Genomic DNA, 18086 nt, shown 5'->3' with positions numbered 1-18086 from the left:
TCGATTTGATTGATCGATTAATTTGGAGCTTATCAATTTCATATATATTTTTTTAATTTGAGTACTAAATTGAATGAATTATTAAATCAAATTTATGTCGAATTCTAAAATCTTCAAGGAGTTTAATTAATGATGAATCATTTGCACGAAAATAAAAACTAATATAGTGATTCATTTTAAAGAGAGGAAGCGTCATTTATTTTATTTGATGACACTTGTTGGCCTACCTCTAAATTGGCAATGAATTAAATTTTATCGATGTTGATAAGAATATTTGAAGTATCATAAATATCGGAATAGGCTTGCATCACTAAATTGCAGATGGCAACTCTTAAATGCGATTTTTTGTTTATAAAATAAATAACTTGTAAAAAGTTAACACACATAAGAACCGTCATGAAAATAATAATTAAAGTGCTTAAGGGCAAAGATTGCACACTTGAGGTAGGCTTTTATTTCCTTTATATGCTAAGCAATGTTAAAATGTATTCCTTTCATTGGCCAGGTGTCGCCGACGTCCACGATTCAGGAATTGAAAGAAAAAATAGATGTCGCTCTACAAATTCCCGCCACAAATCAGAAACTCCTTTTGCTTGGTCGACCATTAAATAATGACCAGACAATTGCATCCTATCCAAACATCAAAGAGGGCACTAAACTCATTCTTGTCGTGATGAAACCTGGATTACGGGACTGCATTCATCGTGCATTTCGCAAATACTATACGGAAGCTCAAGCGGAACGGCTGACCAACGAATTCATGACAGATTTCGAGGCAAAATTGAAGGAACAGAGTTTGGACGATTTGGAACGTTTCGCTGATAATTGCTTATAAATCTGATAAATCTATCAACATATTGACGCTGAGAAGAACACATATTTTACTTGATTTTATTTAATTGTTTCCCGAGCATTCTAGTAAAAAATTATGACTGAGTTGATTTAAATAACTTGTCATACCCGATTCGACTTTAATTTCGAACAGCGTGGCAACTCTATGCTTTGCATTGGCAATTGAGTGAGTGTCAGAAATGCAGGCGTGCAATTTTCTTAGCCGAGTTGTTAACTCTACGAAGCCGAACGTGCGATCTTTTTCTAGAACCCTTGGAGCTATGGTTAAGGTAGGCAGAGCGCTTGTCATTACTCGAAATGAATTCGCCCACAATTTTTAAAATGTAAAAATTACATAAGCATAAGTAGAGGGGCCTCATAAATATTGATTGCGGCGGCAGAGATGTCACAAAGTGCACTGTATCAAGGTTACATCAGTTCTATTACCGTTAATGTGTTTGTATGTGTGCTTCAGGTTGGAGATAAAGTCCCGTCCGTGGACCTCTTCGAGGACTCCCCAGCGAATAAGATAAACACCGGCGAGCTAACGAATGGCAAGAAAGTGATCTTTTTCGGTGTGCCCGGTGCATTTACGCCTGGATGCTCCAAAGTAAGTTTTCAGACGATAAAAAGATAATCGATTGAGAGTATTATGAAATAATTAATTGTCCACAGACTCATTTGCCGGGCTACGTAAGTGGAGCAGACTCTCTTAAAGCCGAACAGGGCGTCGATGAAATTGTTTGCGTCTCTGTCAACGATCCGTTCGTGATGTCTGCCTGGGGCAAGGAGCACGGAGCAACTGGCAAAGTACGTATGCTAGCGGATCCTGCTGGTCTTTTTGCATCCGCATTGGATGTGAATATCGATCTTCCTCCCTTGGGCGGTGTGCGATCCAAGCGTTACTCTATGGTCGTAGAGAACGGCGAGGTTAAGGAGCTAAACATCGAACCCGATGGCACTGGCCTCAGCTGCTCGCTGGCCAACAACATTGGCAAGAAGTAAAATGAATCATACAATAATAATAGTGCCGAAATATCATGTTTTCAATTACTAAACAGCTATGTAGAGATTAAATAAAAATGCAATTAGATGAACTATGCGTAATGAATGATTTTGTTTAATATCTAGTTGGATTGAGGTGTTAATTTTATCTCTAGCGGTTGTCGGTGTTGGGTGCAATCTTCTGGGAGAGCAGCTTGCCATAGCCGCCTCGTCCTGCATCGTAATCTGTTCTATATTCGTCTCGAACCTGTCCGCCGGTTTTGCCGCGTCCATATTGTCGGCCCTCTATGAATCCCGCGTCCCAGTCCACACGAATCAGTCGATCGTCCAGTCGCGTACCATTCACGAATCTGTAATGCATAGTAACTTTGTAATTTTAGTAATTTTGATCAATTTGGTTATTTTTGTTTATTGGACCTCATGGCAGCTTCTGCTTCAGCTCGCGTGTAATATTCCACAAAGCAGAATCCACACGGTGTCTTCTTATACTTGTCCAAGCCCATCACAATGATGCGCACATCACCGCAGCGCGAGAACAGCTCGTGTATTTGCTCCTCGGTTGTGTAAAATGATAAGTTGCCTACATAGAGCGTACTGGAGTCGCGCAACGACCGCTCCTGCTCCGACCGTGAGCCCTGAAAAAAAATTTTGTGATCAAAATGATAAATTTAAAAACAACGTATCATAGAAGTCGTACTTACCTTGAAGTGTTGATCACGATATGAGCTCAAATCTATAGACGCACTCATATTATTTTTCAATTCGACTAATAAAACAATGCAAACATAAATTGTTAAGTTTTTTGCTTAAAAGTAATGTCAGTGTGTACACACTATTGAATTGATAATCATGGAGTAGCCTTATGCTACAAAGCCAATATAATTTTCCATTGAATGGTCACACTGCCGTCATAAGAAACAGCGTAGCAAAACAAAATTCACCTTCTGCGGCCAAGTAAAGACCAATACAATTAATTCTAAAAGTGCTCGTTTAAAAGTATTTTAGAAAGCAAAATACTGTTGGTAACCATAGTAAATAAAGTAAACTGTTTACCATGACGCGAGGTCCAGAAAATCGAACAAACAAATGTTGAACTTTCTCGAAAGTAACTTGTATATGCACACACTGCTCTATAAATATGCGCAACCAGGGCTACATACACTCACCTTTTGTCTTTAGTTGTTGTGGGCACACTCGCATAAGAAACAGCGTAGCAAAACAAACTATAATCGGCTGCCAAGCTGACAAAACAGAAAAAAGTATTAAATGCATACTTCTCATACGAATATCGGCATTAAAAGGCAACTCCGCTATCGGGGTGATGTCAGCGGGAACATCAGTCACATTGAGGTACTGCCGGCCGAAGAAGCCCACAAACTGCCAAAGGTCAAATCGTCAACAGCTGCGGATGACGTTGGCGTTGCAACAACGGGTACTCAGCACCGCCTCTTTAACGGTAAATATGACTAATCGTAGAATCTATGATTCTATCTGAATGGTTTCTCTCACAGCTGGCTCAGAGACTAGCACATTTTATGACTTCTTCAAAGTGGAAATGACACGCGGCTATATGTTAGAGCATGACGAGGAGAGGTATTCTGCACGCCGGCAAAAAATTTACAGTTTCATGCGCATTCCACGAGATCTGGAGCGCTTTATGGTTTACGGGATTATGCAATGCGCTGACTCCTTCCTTTATATCCACACATTTCTGCCGGTCAGATTTTTACTAGCCGTGTGGTCACTTCTGACACGGACTGTTGCCCGGATTTTTCGAATGCGTGGCGGCGGTCAGCGACTGCTGTCTCCCGCAGAGATATGTGATTTGCTCAAGGGCACCATTTGGATAACGGTGACATTGATAATGCTGCTCGTGGACACGAATCGCGTCTATCACATCATCAAATCCCAGTCAATAATCAAGTTGTATATATTCTACAATATGCTCGAGGTGGGCGATCGTTTGCTCTCCGCTTTTGGTCAGGACACGATTGATGCGCTCTTCTGGACGGCTACGGAGCCAAAGAACTCAAAGCGTGAGCACTTCGGAGTGCTAACGCATATTCTCTTTACTCTTATTTATGTGTTCCTGCACAGCGGACTCATCATGTTTCAGGTTAATCGAAATTCGAAAATTTACTTTATGCTTTATTCCTAAATAGCAGTTCTATCACTCTTGCAGGCAACCTGTCTAAATGTAGCCGTTAATTCGAACAACAAGGGTCTGCTCACCATTATGATATCGAATAATTTCGTGGAGCTCAAGGGATCGGTATTCAAGAAGTTCGACAAGAACAACCTCTTTCAGTTGACCTGCAGCGATGTGCGCGAACGCTTCCACTTAAGTGTGCTGCTGTTCATTGTGATGATACAGACGATGAAGGAGTTCGACTGGAGCATCACCCAGTTCTGCGTCATGTTGCCCGACTGCTTTGCCGTGCTCTTCACCGAAATACTTATCGACTGGGTGAAGCATGCGTTCATCACGCGATTCAACGAGCTGCCCGAGAGCATCTATCGGGAGTACACGACGAGCTTGGCTTACGACATGACGCAGACGCGCCAGAAGCACGCCTTCTCTGATCACTCGGACCTGGTGGCACGTCGCATGGGCTTCATACCATTTCCGCTGGCTGTGGTACTCATCAAGGCCATCTATACGGCAGTGTCCTTCCACAATTTGGCTGCGTGGCTGCTCTTTCTCCTCGCCTACCTATTCGCCCTGGGTCTACGCATTTGCTTGACTATCTGCGCTCTGGGGAAGGCGTGCAAGCTGATGAAGGAGCATCAGACGGAAAGGAACACTTCCACGCCCAGCAGCATGACCAATGTGCCCGTGATTGGAGCAACGCCTGCTGCCTTTCCCACCTCCAATGTGCAATTGCTCAACAACAACAATGTCAACAGCAGTGTCAACAACGGGCCTTCCTTCAAGCCAACAAGTGCGGCCACTTTGCCTTTGGAGCCAGGTCTGAATTTCTCGCGTGCCACCTCGACCTCCACACCCATCAAGGGGTCCTGCGAACAGGAGTTGGATGTGACCAATTCGCTGGAGCTGGGTGCCACTGCGCTGTTCTCCAACAGCGACGTTGACCTGGATGATGTCTGCCTCAATGAGCAGGTGACGAATGTCAACTCCAATGCCAATAATCAGGAGGTCTATCAGGATGAGGAGCTGGCACGGAGCGAGCCGGACCTAATGCAGCTCAGCGATGCCGTTGGGGCTGTGGCCAGTGTCAGTGCTCACCTAGACCGTGCCAAGGGGTTGCCCAAGCGGACCCACAAGCGCTCCGAGTCGGAGCCATTTATGGGCGTGCAGAGTCTCAACGAGAAGCTAACTACTCCAGTTTCTGGCAACAACGCAACGTAGCTTTAACTGATTAGTTAATTATAAATTTGTATTTTGCGTGTGTCTGCTGTAAATCGGGATTGGAAATTGGATTATGTGTATGTATGCCTAAGTAAAATGAATTTATATATGCATGTATGTTATCAGGTAAGCTGACTATGTTCTCTATAGGCCTAAGCGTTCTGCTCACTTTAAGTGTGATCATTTGAATTCATGCAGTAGCAAAGAAAAATAGACGAAATTATCTCAGGTTTCAATTGAATTTCTATTTCAATTCAAATTTGAATAGTACCCGCTAACCAGGGCTGCATGTTTGTATGTGAAAAAATGTCCAGCTCTGTCGTTTGCTGTTAGCTTACATTAACATCAGCAGATGTCAATGATTGATTAATAGACAGAGCTGTTAGTTAACATTAAAAGTAACTTGTTCAGTATTTTGACAGTGCACTGCAGTGGCCTGATTTTGTTTTCAAATGTAACAGTTCGCGGTGACTGTAAGACAAATTGTCTTAGACAATTTGCAACTGGGCTGAGCTGATAGTTAACAGACTTAATTGCACTGTTAATTGTAGTCGAAATTCAATATAATCTAGCATACTTTTTAGGCACTGATTAAATATTTGTTCGAATTTTGTTTAGGTAGATCACATTATTGTTATTAGTAGTAAAAATTAAATAAGACTTTCATATATCTTATAGCTACTATTACTATTCCTACTATTCCTATTCAGACATTTGAATATTGTTGATGTGACTCGGAAAGCTGCCATCAATTATAGGTCGCACATTCTCACATTTTAATTTAACCGGAAATGGCTGCCAACTTGCTCGACTATTAGGTTAACCTTTAGTCATTCGTTGCCTATTTGTGTGGGCTGCCCAATCTCGCCGGCCATTGCTTACAATGCTGGAACGATTTCCATGGTCCGGCAACTGGCTGTGTGGCAGCCATGAGTCAGTGCACCCTGGCAGGGAGCTTACTCATTTAGCTAAAGCTGCGGGTGAAGTTAAGTAAGATGTGTACTCAACAAGGGTCGATAGAGGGGTGAAGGGGGTTGCCGAGGGTGGTCCCCTGTCAATGCTGAATGGCATTTCATGAATGAAAATGGCTTTATTCGCTGGCATCGTGTTTACACGCGTAGAAAAATCAACAAGCTACAAATAGCGCGCTTTTACCGTTAGCTAAAAGTGGCGCAGCGTCCTGCGCCGCGTCCCCTGAGGCTTGCACGCGCGTGTACACAGAAACACACACACGCGCATGCACACACACTCACACGTTCTTACTCGCACACATGTGTACTGTTACATTTACATTCAATTTACCGCTACACACGCAACACGCCGTTGGGCGTTTCATTTTTATGAATGAAATTCTACGCTGACCTTGAGCGCAGTTACGTCAGAGCTGCTGTTCGGGGTAGCTTTCCAGCTCCATCTCACACTGCCACTGCATATACATAGATATATAGTATGCTTGTATGCGTTCAGCGCGCATGTCTGTCGGTTCGCGCTATTTCCCCTATTTCGAACGTCGAATTCGTCTGGGGTTTCCTTTCATTCATGAAAAGCCAACGCCGAAAGCATTTCATGAATGGCTTTGGCCAAAACTCATTTTGAGGCCCATCCCCTACTTTTCAAGGACGCGTTTTGGCATCTTTATCGATTTTCTCATGTACGTATGTATATGTACTTAATGGAGGCTACATTTATGACCTTTGTACGAGAATCATTTATTAATTAAAGTGATTTGCTGTGCAGCCGCACGTAATTAAGTCAACACAGAGATTTTACGTATATTAAAAACTATGTCTCTGTTGTTCTTAACTTTAAAGCAGGTTCTCGATAAAATTGTAATATTTGTAATTATATATTGTACAAAAAGTAGACAGCAGTATTGCTTGTAATCATATAATATAATAATTAATTTTTTAATTTTGTTAAAATAATATTATAGATATTCCTTAGATTTAGATAGTTTAAATTGTGATTTCAACATATTCTAAGCCTATTAAAGAGTCCAATCAAGCAACTCTTAAGTTCCCCATACATAATACATAATATTGGATATATTTTGCAGTTTATATGCAGAAAAGTTTTCCTCGAGTGCTGTGAAAAGTGTCTCCCAAAGCAATTTCCGGCCGGCTGGCTGGCATGCGATAAATATAGCCTTGAGCGAAGCGGAGAGTAAACGCACTGAGTTTTATGAATGAATGAAGGAGTGAATGAAAAAAGGGAAAGGAGGGCCGGGGCCGGGGCCAGCGTCAGTAGAAGTTGGGCGAAGCCAGCGAAAAGCGCCTAGCGTGGAAAAGTTTCGTAGGGCAGGGCCAATGTTTTGCCTTGCTCTTGACTGGCCTTAGCCCATAATTTATTGATTTTTGCCTGTACTGTACTGGGAGACGACGCAGGCGCCCTGCGAGCCAGTCAGCCAGCCAGCCAGCCAGCCAGCTGGCAGCCAGTTGGGCAGGTTATCTGTGTGGCAGATTGGCGTCACGTTTTGGGTGCTTGGCAAGGAATAAAACTGTTGCGTCACTGACGTCATAGGCACTCGAATAAGTGAACTGAGCATTGGGAAACATTTTAAATGTATAATATTTCAGCTTATGGTAACATGATAAATGATTTAACATATTTTGATTACTTTTTATGACTTAACAGAGTAGAGAATGATGAAATTTAATTATCTATCACGCGTGGATTATACATATCTAATTTTTATTTTTAATACTAACAGAAAACAAGTTGTTGGAATTGTAGAAGTTAACCAATGAGAGCTGTATGTAACATTTTAACGAGATCACTGTTGCTTAACAGCGCCAATCTAAAGTCTTTTAACAGCAACTGCTAGCTAAAGGCGATGTTAAGTTCGCTGAAATCTTCCTAATGCTGTACATATATAACTGTTACCACTGAATACTCTAACCAGCGACTGTTAGCTACAGGCGATGTTTTACATTCTTTAATGACTGCTAGCCGAGTCTATACTTGCCACTGTTAATTAACAGTTATTTGTTGCGATTGCAGGTACATCTTTGTAGCATACTTTTCAGAACAAATGTTGGCTATTATTTATTAATTAAACCATACAGTATTCCATTACTAGACGCTTGGTAGCTGCAGCATCTCTTCCTTAAAACTGCCTGACAATGCCGCTTTCGAACTCCTGGAACCAGGCGTATTGCTCAAGATTCCTCTGAACCACGTCGCCCAAGAAGTATATATGAATGGCGACATATCCGTCCGGATCGCTGTCATCGGAGTCGTCAAACGCAAAATCGATGTCCTCGTCGGACAAGTAAATGTCAATGACAATGGTGGCATGCATAAGGTAGGTAATGGCGCAGCAGAGAGCGGTTATAGACTGCATTCGCATATACTTCCTGAACGTATCCATTGGCAACTGGCCGAGACCCTCATAGTCATCCGATGGCTCCCATAAGCTCAAATCCTGCTCAGCCTTATGCATGATGATCAATGATAGCGTCACATACAGCAAAAATCCGATTACGTTGCGGGCGATCTCTTTGACCAGGGAAACGGGGCTTATAGTGCAAACGTTGATGCTGGCGAAGACGGTGAGAATTGTGAACACGTAGAACATGATTGTGCAGAGGTAATAGGCGAAACGCGTCCATGCCGCAGGACCCAGCGGATACGTGAAGAACACCTCAATGTGGCAGAACGCAATCACAGCATTCTGCGCGAACTCGAGTGTGTCAAAGAGGAAGAGCACCGCACGCATTTTGTGGGGAAATATTATATTATATATACTCTGGATATATGGAATTATAAATGTGCTTAGCCTGTAGTAAATATTTTGTTGCTCTTTCTTTCTGGCAGCTTTGTCATGGATGTTGACTTCGATGATCTCTAGGACTCGTCCGTTACACATGGATCGTAGCACTGCGGCTGAAGCTCTGGAACCACTCGTACTGCTCCAGCTTCGACTGCACCCACTCGCTCATGAAGTAGATGCGCGCGGGTATATAGTCGCTGCCTTCATTGTCGTCGGCGTCGTCGTATTCGTAGAAGCCCCTTTCGTTAGACAGGAGCACGTCGATGGCAATGGTGGCGTGCAGCAAGTACATCACGCCGCAGGCCAGGGAGGCAGCCGCCTGGTATCGCATGTAGATGAAGAATGGATGCACTGGTTTCTCCACGCCCAATGTGTCATGGATATTGACGCCCAGCACGTTGAAGTCCTGCTCCGCATCCTCCAGTGTCATCAGTGAAATGATCACGTACATCACAAAGCCGATCACATTGCGCACGACCTCCTCGCACAGGGAGAGCCGGTGCCCGGTGCAGTTGTCGATGCTCGCGAAGACGATCAGCACCGTAAAGGCGTAGAAGCAGGCACAGTAGAAAAAGTAAGACACCCGCCTTTGGAGTGTGAGTGCATCCAGGGGCTGCGAGAGAAAGCCGTCAATGTGAAGGAACATGAGCGCCAGGTTAAATATGGTCTCGATGGTGTAGAACTGAAATAGAACCGCCCGCATTATGACTGGATCTTTTACACTCTAGAATACGCCACAAATGCACACACACACCCACACACACACACCGTAGACAAAGACAGCTATATGTGTGCATATATACATACATACGTTTATACGTGTGCTTATGTGTTTTTGTGTAATTCTCGTCTGACAGTTTTAGTACAGTATGTTTGACACGCTTTTGTTGGCTCCAACTGAGGCTAAGGCAGTTGAAAGTGCTTCTCGCTCATCATAAAAAACCACTTCAGAGTTGCCCCGTTGCCAATGTTGTGGTTCGTGTTGTTGTTGCAGTTGCTGGTCCTTGTCGGACTGCTGCTGCTGCTGCTGCTGCTGCTGCTGCTGATGTTGCTGTTGCTGTTGTTGCTGCTGGTGGAAACAGTAGCAACGTTTTGCTGCCAGTTTGATGTTGTTGACGGCCCGTTGACGGCGATTATGTTGATGACACACAAGACCGCAACGAATTTACGCGCAATTCTCCATCGCTCCGCCAGCTCGAGTGGCAAGCGGTAAGCATTTGTATTTAAATACACACCAGAAAACGTTGCGAAAATGTTAGAACACATTTAGCTGAAGCATTACATAGATACTCCACGATTGTTATCGATTGCACATTCCACTGGCATTGATACTTCAGTGTCGTTGCCAATTAGAATGCCATCTCAGCAGGCTTTTCTGTTATTTGTAGAATTAACTATCGGATGGAATGTAAAACAAAATGATAGCCAAAGTGTAGAATAGCGTTTTCCTCCATAAATAAATAAGTTAACCAACTTAAATTATTTTAAGAAATAATAATACAAAATGCTCGACGTCAATGAGCTCTTAACATTTTCGCGCTGGTGCATGTCGATGGCCAAAAACACTGAACCCACTCATGGCAAAAGCAACAACAACCGTGCAACGACAGTAGCTCCAGGAATATAACAAATCGGCTGCCGGTGTTGTTGTGTTTGTTGTGGCTGTTATTGGTGTTGTTGTGGCTGGCAGGCACTGCTTAGCCGTTGGATGTGTGCAAAGTAAAAGGGTTAATTCATTTGGCTACAGCTGAAGAGCCATTCTGACTGCGTCATCTTGCCAAGAGAGACGTGTATTTTGGTGTTGTTGTTGTTGTGGCTGTTATTATTTGCGGTGGCGGCGGCTGCGGCTGTGGCTGCCGTTGCTGCTGCGGATGCTGCAATTTTGACAAGCAAACAGCGCTTAAGCAAGTTAAGTGGTTGCGAGCAGCACAAAAGCCGTTCGGCGTTTGCAACTTTTGCCTTTGCCCAAGACGAATTCCAGGGATCAACACCGCCAAGCAGCAGCAGCAGCAGCAGCAACACAGTAGTCAACTCAGCCCATTGCCAACGTCATCCTCATCCTCATCCCGATCGTCAGAGTCACAATTAGAGCTGTGTCGCAACGTTCTTCTGAACGGCTCTTTAAAATGAACCAGACATGTCGTTCATGCAGAAGGAGTTCCAGCTATCGATTATGAATAACAGAATACCTTATCGCTCATGACTGACTCATTTCTCTGTATCGCTTTATATCGCTGTTGAGACTGAGCTCGTGAACAATTCAACAATTGAACTAGATTTACCATCACTAGCCAGCCATCTTCTATGCTCCAAGTCGGACTTAAGCACGTGTGCCCTTATAGTTGATTCTTCCACTCCCGCTTCCACCTCTCTCTCTCTCTCTCACTCTTTTTATGATAATTGTTTTTTTGATTTGTCATCGTTTTGTGTACACAGTGTGGCACACGTTGGCCAGTCCTTAAGGGGGGCGTATGCACTTGCCCGTAATGTGTATTAATGTGGAATGTGTCTCAGCTTTGGCGGCTGTTGCAATTAAGAGTGTTAAAAACTCTTATGTAATCGTCCGGGCTACCAAAACGCTCCAGTTACGCCCACCACCAAGGGGTTAGGCGGGCCACATGCCATTACAGTGAAATGCAAGTGCATAAATAACAATTACAGCTGCACCACTGCACTACTACACCACTAGCACCACCGTCAGCAACCACCAGCAACAGCAACAGCAACAGCAAAACGGCGAACGCTCAGGTGTCAATTGGGGGCCGCGCGTTGTCCGGCGGCCATTTTGCAAAGCGCATTTGCTGATCGCCATATACACATACATACATACATATGTATGCATATCGACATATAATGTCCGTTGATTATTATGTTTACACTTGGCTTGCAATTTCACGGACTGCAATCATTTTGGCCAGCAGTGCGGCTCCCATATAATGAACCACTCGGGCCAAGAAATCTCAATGCAAATCAACGGCAATTAATAATTCATCGCCCGTTGGGCTCCTAGCATGGCGTCATAGCAATTACATGGCCGCAGTGGGGAGGAGAGCGACAGGAGGAGAGAGTGGGAGAGAGCAGTAAGCAATAAAAAGTCAGTAATCTAAATGCGCAACGAGGGCTGCCCCTAAAGTGCTGAGGCCACGTCATATCCGCAAGAGACTATATGTTTATGCATGCATATATAACTATAATTAACAAAAAAAATGTATAATTATTTTAAAAATGTTATACAATCAAAAATTATAAATAAATAATAATAATAAATTATAATTAAATAATAATCCTGCTAGGCCTTTTAAGCAGCAGGTTTAAATATACATACATGTATTCCACTTTTTTCCTTTTCTTATTGGAGTTGTATCATGCATTAACTTATATAAACTGAAAAAATAAGATCAAATTACAAGTTCATTAAAATTCCACATCAGCTTTATAAGTATGCAGTACAGTTCATCATTATTGTTTAGCATCGATATGCGATAACTCAGTGCAATTGTCTATCGCTATTGTTACCACAGCTCAGTTTGCTCGCGACTTTCTTCCAATCCGAATACTTTTTGAGTCCATGCTCGTTTATCTGTCCATATCGTTGTCTATATTCAATAAAATAAATTTAATATGCAAAACAGGCGGGCAACTGCTGCAACAGGCAGTGGCCGCCTGTCGTTCAATATCAGCAAATTTGCAATAAAATATTTGTCTGGCCCGGTGTCCATTCAGAGTCTTAGACTTGGTCTCCAGCTCCAGCAGTGGGTCGTCGAGTGCTGGCTACTGAAAATTATTTATTCGCACCTTTCGCCGCCACCGCCACCGCCGCCGCCACCGCCGTAGACACCGCTGTCGCCTGCCCGCACCGCTGCCTCCATCTGGCTGCGGCCTGCATTGGCCCAGTTGGAGCTGCATTTCCATTTGCTTATCAAATCGCTTGCATCGTGCAAAAGAAATGCAGGGCAAATATAAATATTAGTGAGCTGGCACCGCCGGCTGCCGGGAACGGAGGGGCGTAGACATAAAGCCCGATATGCGATCGGTCTATGAAATTAGGCGCTAGCTGCAGCCATCGGCCCCTTCGGCTACTCCAAGCCTGTCTCGCGCATGAAAAGTGTGAAAACGAATTAGTGCACAGGCAACCTCGACGGCGAAGCAGTCGCCACTGCACCGATGCACCGATGCACCGATGCACCGAGGGGCAAAGTGTGTGGGCCGAGCATGTAGTAGGGCAGTAAGGCGCAAAGAGCGACTACCAATAAGTCTATATACATATATATGTATGCATGTATGTATGTATATAAGGAGAAATCTCTTACCCTCTCCTCCCGAGGTGGAATATCCCAATCGACACAAATCTCTATGTGAATGTTATACGCTCCTAGCATGAGAGCTGTCGATTTAAAATCTGTTCTAGATGTCAAGCTGAATCTATGTACTATCTACATGCATATGTATGTAAATCTGCAGTTCAATACGAAATCAATGAATCAGTGAGAACAATTTTACATGTACAGTGGTTAACAGCTAAAACGATCTATGAAGTCCAAATTAAAACAGGTATCAAAAATTAAGAGTTGTTAATCTAATGCCATTACTTATACCTGAACTGACTTTTTTATATTTTAAATTTAAGAAGCAATAACTGAAAAATTCCGTACGCTTATTCCAATTGCACTTACATTATTAACTAGCCTTTAATTAAAGTATTATTTACATAAAGTCCACTAACTCGATTGGGTCGATTGTTGTGTAATTTGGCAAATATATTACATATATATATATATATTGAAATCTGGGCTCATGATAATAGCAATAGGGGCTCGCTGTTTAAATTATTTGAAGAGCAAGATATTATTCTGGATACGAATTACGTTGAATATTTCTGATACTTTTGATTTGATTTACAACAATGTCTTCACGCTTAGTATTACAATCAAATTGACTTAAATTGTTTTCAATTCGAAGTACTTTACGTAAAGTTTTTTAGCTCATATCTACTTTAATTTTATTTTTTATTAAGAACCTAATCATTAAACAAAAGATGTAAATTTTAATAAAATGCTAAATACGATTTTTCTTTTCATGTGTAGTTTTTCTTGATACACTGTACTTATATATAGCTGTAGCTATGTTCCTAACAGCCTACAGCTGATGGTTAGCTATATTGGTTTATTCATATCCTGATATACTTTAAGATTAGCTTCGATAATTCTAGATCTTCCACATTATAAAGCAATTTTCATTCGAAGAAAAGTTTTACGGAACTATCGATTATGTGAGGCTCTGTTAGGATTAATCTCTATCAGGAAATATGTACCTATCTGGATGCTGAACCCGATGTTGCGATATTACTATCAGCTCAACAGAGGTAGGCCAAGATTAGAGAGGCCTAGTTAGGGATATAACCTTGATTTCTGATAAGCTAGAACAGTCTGCTAAAGCCTAGTGAATAGGCTCAAATGCTAATTTGAAATGGAGGCGAGGAACAGCTATAAATTCGATTTAATACTACTTCTAATTTACCTTCTCTAATGTGGAGATGTATAAAGATTGATTTCAATTGATATAAATCAACCTATAATTCTTAAGTTCGTTGAATTATCGAAAGGTGGGCAAGTGTCTGGCCCACCTGTTGGCTGCTTTGTTGGGCTGGCAGCTGGTCGCTCGGAGCAGAGCTCGGCAGCAGCTGTTTGAGTTGCCGCAAGAGGTTTTTGGAACACATGTTGCATGCAGCTTGTTGCACACTGTGCTCTACAAATGCCAGTCAAAGTTGAATTGTCACTTGTACATGGGCGCCCAATAATTATAACAATGGGTGGGCCACACACACACACACACACACACACACAGCCAGCTAGCTGTAAACTGTGGCATGTTCACAAATTTGTCAGCATTCCACGTTGCTGGCCGCGATGACAAAACGGCCGCCCGAAAGCGATGAAGTTGCCATGACAAATTTTGCTGTTGAAATCGTGTTGCGTGTTTGTCGGAGTCCGAGTCGGAGATGGAGATGGAGCCACGTTGCGTGGCGCATTGCGTGGAGTCGTGTGGCCGCTTATAGACAAATCGCCACATGGCGGGCGGCCAATTAGCAGTTGGACTGGACGCCGAGGCTGAGCAGTGAAAGCAAAGATCGGGATGGTTGGCGGTTCAAATGGCTTAAGCATTTATTGGTCGGACTCGGCCTGGAGAAAGATGAACTGCACGTTCGGCATGTGGCTGTCGTCGAGGGGCGTGTCCAGCAGCTCGAGCGTCGTCTGCTTGGTGAACTGCGCCCAGGAGAAAGCCAGGAGAAAGGAAGAAGGAAGAAAGACTCTAAGCGAAAATATATATCAGGGGATAAGCGATGCCACTTACATTCAGCTTGAACTCCTCGTGGAGCAGCTCACCCTCCTGCAGATAGAGTCCCAGTGTCGGAGTGCCCAGGCGCTGGATGCACCGCATGTTGAAGAGATCAAAGAGCACCTTGGTCGTCAGCTGCGTGCAGCCAATCAGGTAGAGCTGGGTGAGCATCGGGCTGCCGTGGACGAAGTCCTTCACCTGCTTGTCGGTCAGATCCGGGCAGTGGCAGAATGCCGCATAGCGCAGCCGGGGCCAGCTGCCCAGGGTGGGGACATCCAGGCCTGCGAACTGGCAGTCGATCAGCATCAGGCCATCCAGGCGAGGACAGCGCTGCAGCTCCAGGCCGCGCAGCCAGTCGACAGGGCCCAGGCGGCTGCCGTTGATCTGCAAGGTTTTAATATCCATTGTGCGGCGATTAAGCACCAGGGACATGACCTGGAGCGTCGTTTCGGCCGGCGCGTCCTGTTGCAGCAGCTCAAGGAACTTCAAGTGGGGTAGTTGGAATATCTCCGAAGCGGCGTCCTCCTTGACGGCCGCCACGGGCAGCGTCAGCTCATGCAGCTTGGCGCTCTTCGAAATGCCGGTGACGTCGGTAGTGCCACGCCCCAGGATCTGCAGGCACTTCAAGCGGCCGCAGCCCAGCCAGATGGCGGCGAGCGCCTCAGTGGAGACGTCCGCGTGCAGTGCGAGCCACTTGAGCCGGCCGAACTGCTCGAAGAACCCCCACTGGAGGGGCATGTGGAGCTCCAGCCGATGCAAATGGGGCAGCAACTTGGGCAGCGAGTGGAGCGGCCACTTGGCGAAGCAGTCGCCCCTGCTGCTATCCCATTTGACCACGCACTCGTGCACGCCCGGCAGCTCCTGGATGCCGCTGCGCTCCAGCAAGTTGAGCTGCTCCTGCAGCTGGTCGCAGTTGAAGCGCACGCTGCAGAAGTGGCGGCGCATCTTGCGCACGAACTGCTTCAGTGCGTCGCCCGGCAACTGCTTCTGGAACTCCTCGAAGTCGAGGCACTTGTACATCTCGCGCCACACGGCCACCAGCACCTTGGGCAGCTGCCTGGAGCTGCGTCGCACTGTCACCTGCTCGGCCACGCTGAACTTCTCCAGCACACCGAACAGCGGAACACTTGCGTCCTTGCGCACGCGCTTGTATTTGACCTCCACCGACTTTGGGGACGCCGGAGCGGTCAAGGTGGAGCTGCTCATTGTGGGCGGACGGAGCTGCTTTGCCCTCTGTATCACTGTACTGTACTTAAGAAGCGCGCTGGAGAGGATCACTGGATGTCGTGTTGGAGTATGCTATATATGTAGATATGTATGTATTTAAGTTGCTCATTTGGGATTCAAGTGTTTGGATTTTTCAATGCATGCTGCGATAGCATTCGATATGATGTACAAAATAAACAAATAATAAAATCAGAGTAGGGATGATCCCATAGCCCTCAGGCCATTCCGCGAAGGTCACGTCGAACCCCCTAATTGCAGGCATGAAGGCAAAAAGTTCAATTTTTGTATATATGTATGTATGTATATACATATGTAATAATATACCAGATATATGCATATAAATGTCACGATAAATACAAATATACACTAATACTTGAATGAATACTAGAGATACATGCATAAATATACATATGTGTGTGTGTGTATGTACAAACATACAAACAACAATAAATACAGGCTTTGCTTTTAGGCCTTGATCAGCCTGAAGTTAGACGGGCTTTTTGCTCGATGCGGCTGCAGCTGACACTTGGGCTCCCCTAAGCAGGCTCCATTCAGGCAATAATCAGCGGCAGCAGGAGTTGGGGCTGCGCTGGCGTGCGGGCCTCTTAAATCAAATCATCGAAGACAGTAGCTCAGCTTGAATGGCCTGCACTTGTTGCCTGCCCTGGGGGCCATCAAATTACCAGACCAGGCTGAATGGGCCGAGCGGGCTGGCTGGCTAAGAGGCCAGCTGGTTGTTGCCTGTTGCCTGCTGCCTGCTGCTGCTGCTAATAAAGCCGTAAAATTAAACGCCAAGAGGCCAGTGATAAACGCCCAAAGATGTTTTGAATTGTTTATTTGCGTGCAAATAATTGCCGCTCACCTGAGATCGCGCTAGCTCGGCTTGAATCACGAAAATTGAAGGTTGGCTGCGTAATCAGCGGCTCCTAACGAGCTGCCATTGCGGTCGGCTGTGTCATTTGGGGGGCGTGGCAAACGAAAGGCGTGATTTGTCAGCGTTAATGAGCCGCTAATAAGAAAGCGCTCTTCTTCCATCTTCCACCTTCCATCTTCCCTCCGTCGGCCATCAAGCATTATCGGGCAACAGGTGAAGAATTGACTCGATTCGATCCGGGCTATGCCAGCTAGCCGGTTAGCCACACTCAACATAGATCCGAGCTCTGGCCAAATGGGGCGTATTTTGGCTAATGGAAATATTAAGCGAAAATACAACTGCACCACATTCCCGAAACGAGTTTTCGGCCCAAATGTAAACGCCCAAAAGTGTTGCTGTCTGCACATATACATACATACATGTACACATTTTTATATTTCCTATATTTATAAATATCTGTTTGTATTTGTATTAAAGTATTTCGCCGTCTATTTGGCTCACCCGACAAGGCAATAAATGTTTGAATGGGCCAAATCTACAAAACGCGTTTTGTCCAAAACCTTTCAGACATGGCTAAGCGATGCAGGCAAGCAAAGGCAAACACATATATAGCCGTCAATTCATTTATATATTTTTTATGTTTTGTTAATATTCTAAACATTTTACATATA

The 18086-nt window shown here is 44.4% G+C and overlaps 7 protein-coding genes across 9 annotated transcripts; 3 read left to right on the top strand and 4 right to left on the bottom strand.

The window, feature by feature from the left end:
• The first annotated feature begins 271 nt into the window (after window positions 1-271).
• Window positions 272-950, top strand: LOC108621780 (ubiquitin). Its single transcript, XM_018019286.2, has 2 exons — window positions 272-444; window positions 506-950. The coding sequence occupies exons 1-2, from the start codon at window positions 397-399 to the stop codon at window positions 833-835; spliced, it is 378 nt and encodes a 125-aa protein (XP_017874775.1). The 5' UTR covers window positions 272-396; the 3' UTR covers window positions 836-950.
• Window positions 951-962: 12 nt separating this feature from the next.
• On the top strand, window positions 963-1938 carry Prx5 (Peroxiredoxin 5). The gene is made up of 3 exons (XM_018019284.2): window positions 963-1121; window positions 1307-1441; window positions 1507-1938. Exons 1-3 carry the CDS (start codon window positions 1032-1034, stop codon window positions 1834-1836), a joined length of 555 nt encoding a protein of 184 aa, XP_017874773.1. The 5' UTR covers window positions 963-1031; the 3' UTR covers window positions 1837-1938.
• Cbp20 (cap binding protein 20) lies at window positions 1925-2959 on the bottom strand. Of its 2 annotated transcripts, XM_089462507.1 has the most exons (4): window positions 2890-2959; window positions 2538-2602; window positions 2254-2471; window positions 1925-2186 (listed from the first exon to the last, which is right to left on the bottom strand). In XM_089462507.1, exons 2-4 carry the CDS (start codon window positions 2583-2585, stop codon window positions 1988-1990), a joined length of 465 nt encoding a protein of 154 aa, XP_089318633.1. In that variant the 5' UTR covers window positions 2586-2602; window positions 2890-2959; the 3' UTR covers window positions 1925-1987. The 2 variants fall into 2 exon arrangements, with proteins under 2 accessions (XP_089318633.1, XP_017874774.1); XM_018019285.2 differs by lacking the exon at window positions 2890-2959 and having other exon boundaries at window positions 2538-2596.
• Window positions 2960-3065: 106 nt separating this feature from the next.
• Window positions 3066-5442, top strand: LOC108621775 (protein TAPT1 homolog). The gene is made up of 3 exons (XM_018019281.2): window positions 3066-3292; window positions 3348-3952; window positions 4019-5442. Exons 1-3 carry the CDS (start codon window positions 3103-3105, stop codon window positions 5204-5206), a joined length of 1983 nt encoding a protein of 660 aa, XP_017874770.1. The 5' UTR covers window positions 3066-3102; the 3' UTR covers window positions 5207-5442.
• A 2870-nt stretch (window positions 5443-8312) lies between these two features.
• On the bottom strand, window positions 8313-8924 carry LOC108620807 (uncharacterized). The gene has a single exon (XM_018017806.1). It carries the CDS (start codon window positions 8922-8924, stop codon window positions 8313-8315), a length of 612 nt encoding a protein of 203 aa, XP_017873295.1.
• LOC108621777 (uncharacterized) lies at window positions 8924-9886 on the bottom strand. Of its 2 annotated transcripts, XM_089462506.1 has the most exons (2): window positions 9790-9886; window positions 8924-9660 (listed from the first exon to the last, which is right to left on the bottom strand). In XM_089462506.1, exon 2 carries the CDS (start codon window positions 9622-9624, stop codon window positions 9067-9069), a length of 558 nt encoding a protein of 185 aa, XP_089318632.1. In that variant the 5' UTR covers window positions 9625-9660; window positions 9790-9886; the 3' UTR covers window positions 8924-9066. The 2 variants fall into 2 exon arrangements, with proteins under 2 accessions (XP_089318632.1, XP_017874772.1); XM_018019283.2 differs by having other exon boundaries at window positions 8924-9885.
• Window positions 9887-15114: 5228 nt separating this feature from the next.
• Window positions 15115-16709, bottom strand: LOC108621776 (uncharacterized). Its single transcript, XM_018019282.2, has 2 exons — window positions 15330-16709; window positions 15115-15241 (listed from the first exon to the last, which is right to left on the bottom strand). The coding sequence occupies exons 1-2, from the start codon at window positions 16518-16520 to the stop codon at window positions 15140-15142; spliced, it is 1293 nt and encodes a 430-aa protein (XP_017874771.1). The 5' UTR covers window positions 16521-16709; the 3' UTR covers window positions 15115-15139.
• Between the last annotated feature and the right edge of the window lie 1377 nt (window positions 16710-18086).

Source organism: Drosophila arizonae, chromosome 2 (assembly GCF_054131065.1).
Source record: "Drosophila arizonae isolate 15081-1271.41 chromosome 2, UAZ_ARI_1.0, whole genome shotgun sequence".
Lineage (NCBI taxonomy): Eukaryota > Metazoa > Arthropoda > Insecta > Diptera > Drosophilidae > Drosophila > Drosophila arizonae.
Note: the sequence above shows the minus strand (reverse complement) of the source record. Positions and strands in the feature narration are given on the sequence as shown.